Raw genomic sequence first — 4,798 nt, 5'->3', positions numbered from 1 at the left:
TTTTGACTGGCCGCGTCGCTGTCCGCGCCTAGGTGTTTCCCGCGCCGCCCTGATAACCGCTATCTGTTGTCTGGTGTGAATCTATCGCGGGACGGGCTAAGTCTATCGCGCCGCGCCGACCGCTGTGAAAGAAAGGCTGCCGCCGCCGCCGGTGCTCGTCGCACTCGAACTCAACAACTCGGCCACTTTGATATAATGATGACGTATACTCAAAAGGACATACTAACCTTAATGTAAATTTTCGATCCGATCTCCGTGGCCAGTGTAGGGTATTTGGTCGAATGTACAGAATGTACAGAATTGGCAAAATGGAGCCAGAAGCCGCTAGAAATTGTAGTACACATGTTTTTTATTATTATTTTTCGAACTTCTGCTTGCATAAATATTTGTAAAGTATAGAACTACACCAACATTACATTACCTTCAACACGCGAAATCTCGAATTCACAACAAGAACGGCAAACCTAAACCCTAAACGGTAATTTAAATAAGTTCCATTGCCAGCTCTGTTTTGTCACTTTTTTACGTCTATTCTCTCCTCTCCGTTTTTGATTTGGCGGAGTACCCCATGTGACGTGACCGCGTCTCTATTTCGACGTCGCCGTGGTGCGAGACCAATCAGGTGCGACGGGAGGGCACCCTGGAGGTCACCCTGGTGCAGGAGTGTCGCCGCCACAGGCGTCCGTGGGGGGCAGCCAAGGCGATGTGCGGGTGGCTGGCCGCCGGCTGGGCCGGACGCTATAGCAGGTCTGCGCGAGGTGCGGCGCGGCCTCCTCGCCCCCCCCCCCCCCCCGCGACCCTGTAATTGGGCCTCGCTAGCGATAAAGTCGCGGGCGCGTTTTGGTTGGCTGTTCCAAAGCCATCGTACGATGCGGGGGCAGAGGTGGCTCTAGTGCTGGTTGCCGCTGCAGCTCGCCTCGTCACCTGCTGGCTTGCTCCCCTCCCCGCCCGGCCATCATCACCTGATCATAGCGCGGGGCAGGACAAGGTCTCCGCCGCAGGCAAAGGTTGGAGTCCACCGCGCACTGAGGCGTGAGAGCCGCGCGGGGCGGGGCCGGCCGGGGCCGGCCGGGGCCGGCCTGGCGAGACGCACACACCTCGACGGCACACTCGTGCGAGAGGCGCGGGTGGACGACACAGTGCCTCTGCCGCCGCGTCCGCGTCGTCCGGCCGTCTGCCCGCCAGCTGGAAGGTCTGTCCGGTCGTCTGTTATGCGGAAATCACGCCGCGGCCGCGCCGGCCCGCTGAAAGGCTGTCATTGTCGCCCCTCGGAGAGCGGGGGAGGGGGAGGGGGGCTGCGCCAGAGGCTCATTGTGTGTCTCCGCGCCTGTCGCCGCGCGGCGCCGCCTGGAAAGAGTTTTCACACCGAGGTGCCGGTGCTATGTGCGTTATGCGCAGGACTTGTAGGACGGCACAATGGGCCGTTGTCTCTGTCGCTTTATGGGTGACGCTTCGCGCCCTGCGGGGCCTCGCGGGGCCACGGCGGCGGGGGCAACGGGGGAGGAGGAGGAGGACGGAAGGCCGCCCGCGTCGGAAGGAGGTTCCCGTCGTCGGCCGGCCGCGAGAGGGAGAGCAGCAGATCCTCCGTGGGAGAAGGCCCGTCGTCGGCGAAGTACAGAGGGTCGTGCAGGCCTTCCCTGTCTATCCGTATCCAGCAGGTCCTCGCCGCAAAGTTCTCCGTTCTTTTGGTCTGTGTCACTCGAGCGGGCGGTGTTCGGGGTCGGGTAGGTTGTGCTGAACAACCAGGGCACGGGCAAGACGGAGCACGCATGGCGTTGCAACCAGGGGTTGTAACGGAGGGTCTGGGGCGCCCCGTGTGCGCCGCGCGGGTTGCTGTCGGCCTCCATCGCCCGCCGGTGTGCGCTGCAGCGGGCCGCCGACATGCGCTGCACTCTGCCGCTCGCACGCGATGCGCCGTCGCCGCGCGCGCTGCGCTGTGCTGTGCTGTGCAGTTGTGCTGCTCCGCGGCGCCGCGCCCGGCCGCGTGCCGTGCCGTGCAGCACGCGAAGCCGTGTCGGCTGCTCTGTCCCGCTCGCACTCCATTTCGGTAGACACGCCGCCGCACAAACCGGCCAATTCCGGCCGGGCCGGCCACGCCACGCGCGGCTCGCGGGCGGGCTCGCCGTTGTCTTTGCTTTAGGCCCCACCTGTTGTACAGCAGGCGGGCGCCCGCGGGGCAGGAGTGACCAGGGCCTGTAGGTGGCCGTCCATAGCCTTACGCGCGGTCCCCTGGCCGTCACCGCTCGCGGCCGCCCCCCGCAACAGGTCGTGCGCGCCCCGGCGGGTCCCGGCCCCGGCGGGCCCCCGGCCACGCCACGCCACGACCGCTGATAAGAGGTGGACTGTGCGTAAGCCAATAGAGGCCTGACCCGGCCCCGGCCGGGCGCAACCGCGGCTCCACTGGCACGGTTTGCATTCTGGCCGTTCGCCTGGTTTCGTTTTGATGGAGTGTGTGTCGCGGCAGCGGCGCGGTGCTTTGATGACTCGGCGGGGCCGCGCGAGGCGAGCCCGCGGTGCGCCGCGCACCTGCCTGCCCGGCCCGCGGCCGCCTCCGTGTGTACTTTTGGGCACACTCGGATCGTTTCGCGGTGCGGATAGAGGTCGTCGCCGCTGCTCGCCGCCGTGCCGTGCCGCTGCCTCCAGCGCGGGCAGGTCGAAGGTGGCGTTCCCTAGGCCCCGGCGGCCTGGTGGCAGCCCCGGGCGGGCTCTGCGATTGATAAGGCTGCCGTTGATAGCGCTGGCGTGGCCTGGTGGGCCGGGCCGTGTCAACACTCCGCAACGGGTTCACCAGACGCACTAACTACACCCGGTGTGCGTCGCAGGCGTCTCTGACGTGCGTCGCGCGGGTTATTGCTCGGGTTGGCGTTGTCGTGAGGGCGCGGCGGGGCCGGCGCGCGGGCGGGGCGTCGTCGTCGAGCTTGTTGTGCTTGTGAATCATGCCGGTCGTTTCCTTCTCCCTGTTTCAGGAACTTGGCGGTATCAATTGGAGTGCGTCTCGGCCTCGTCGGCCAACAAGCGGGGTGGGGGAGCCCGCGAGTGAAAGGGGTAAACAAAGGTGTGCCCTCGCCTCGCTCTCTCGCGGCTCTGGTCGCGGTGTGCCCCGGCCACGTTATCGCCCGGCCCGGCCCCGCCACGCCGCGCCACGCCGCGCCCCGGCTGCCTGTTATCGGACACACCAATGCCCCCCAGGGCCGCGGCCCGCCCGGCCCGCCAGGCCCACCAGGCCCTCGCCGATAGCTGTGAAAGAGGTGACGAGGCAGCGCGTGTGTGAGGCTCGGTGCGCTGCGCCCCCATGACGCTGCTGCCCGCGCCCTGGTGACCGCCCTCCTCGTCGCCCTCGACCTCTTCCCCCTCTTCGCCGTCGTCGCCGACCTGTCGTCGGCCGGAGCAGGAGGCCCTCGCTGCCGTCGCCATCCGCCGCCCAGCGCAGCTGCAGCCCCTGCCCCCTGCCGGGCATGATGCGAGAACTGGACACCGTCAGCCCCGTCGTGTGGCCGGCGTGGTGCTACTCAGGTGAGTGTGTGACGTGTGCGCACGCATGTGGGCCAGTGCGGGCCGAGCCAGTCGGCCGACGACGGATCAACCCCTCCGAATATTATAGGGGTCGGGCCAGGCTCGTGCACCGGCCGGGCCAGGTGTGTGTCCTCCTTGTTCCCGGAACGCCCTCCTAGCCCGGGTGGGCGAGTCGGTCACCCCGCCCCGCCCCGATAAGAGCCCGGCCCACGGTTAGAGTCATGATAAGTGCGCCGAAGCCCACACGAGGTAGTAGTAATCGCCGCGACCTCGTACCAAAAATAAAATAATAAAAAATGTGAACGTCACAAGAACGGACAATGTTCAATTTCTTTTCATTTGCTGGTGTATAGACGGTTGATGTTGCTCAGGAAGTTATTTTTCTCGCGTTTAAAATGTAATGGAAAGTTCCGCGAGCTTTGGTCGGCAGCAGCGGGGATGCGTTTGCACGCGCGCTCGTGGCGGAATGTAGAGCGGGGGCGCGGCGCGGGGTGCACTATACTGCTGGCCGTGCAGCGTGACGCACGCGCCACACTGTTGGCAAAAAAATAAAGAAAAAGAAACAACATTTTTATTAGAAATTGCTTGCTCTGCTGCGGGGAAATATTGTTTTCTACTCGGTGTGCTGCATTCGGGCCGCGCTGCCGCGGTGTACTGCCGACCTGCGTTCGCGCTCCGCGGCCCGCTCGCTCGCTTGCCTGCTCTGGTGCCCGCCGCACTGTACTAAACGATGGCCAACTTGTCTTCCTTTTACGGTGGCCGCGCGGGGCTGGGCTGGGCGGCGGCGCGGGGTGGTGTTCCGGCCGCGAGGCGCGATACGGTGTGAGGACGGGACGGGCAGCCAGCGCCTTCGCCATTAGTGCTGCTCTCTGACCATTTGAAATTAAATTAAATCTGATTTGCGCCATAATTCTGCAACATCGCATTACCCCGGCACTCATTAGCCGCCCCTTCCCCTGTCTTCCTGCGTGCGGCTGGCGCGCTGGCGCGGCCTGCCCCGCAGTGCTCCGCGGGGCGGGGGGCGTGCCGCCACGATGCGCGCGCACCGGGTTACGTGTTGCCCCTGGTCAGTCCCGGCACGCCCTTCCCTGCTCAAAGAGCTCCACAACCCCCTACTTTATGACTGTTAAACGGCTCCTATCCTTGGGCGGGCGGGCTGAACTCCTCAGACCATGCCGAGTATGTAGAGTTTAGGGATGGACAGCGCCTTTGCTGCACAAGTTACCCCACCCCTCTCCCTCCCCGAGCGACAGGTGCGCTCGCGGCCCGCCAGCCCGCCGACCCC

The 4,798-nt window shown here is 65.1% G+C and overlaps 1 protein-coding gene across 9 annotated transcripts in view; it reads left to right on the top strand.

Annotated features, from left to right (window-relative positions):
* LOC113205351 (fibronectin type III domain-containing protein 1) overlaps positions 1-4,798 on the top strand; it is a 138,631-nt gene that overhangs the window by 7,038 nt on the left and 126,795 nt on the right. For 5 of the 9 annotated variants that reach the window (XM_052269601.1, XM_052269593.1, XM_052269598.1 and 2 more), the window contains exon 3: positions 2,967-3,513. The exons of 3 other annotated variants lie outside the window; for them this stretch is intronic. In XM_052269601.1, coding sequence (XP_052125561.1) covers positions 3,456-3,513 — 58 coding nt within the window. In that variant the 5' untranslated portion in view covers positions 2,967-3,455. Of the gene's footprint in view, positions 1-1,063; positions 1,193-2,966; positions 3,514-4,798 lie in introns of those variants that run through there. One more of the 9 variants, XM_052269596.1, reaches the window with a different exon arrangement.

The sequence above is a fragment of the Frankliniella occidentalis genome, unplaced genomic scaffold (assembly GCF_000697945.3).
Source record: "Frankliniella occidentalis isolate FOCC.00 unplaced genomic scaffold, Focc_3.1 Scaffold97, whole genome shotgun sequence".
NCBI lineage: Eukaryota > Metazoa > Arthropoda > Insecta > Thysanoptera > Thripidae > Frankliniella > Frankliniella occidentalis.
This window is presented reverse-complemented; position numbering and strand designations above follow the sequence as displayed.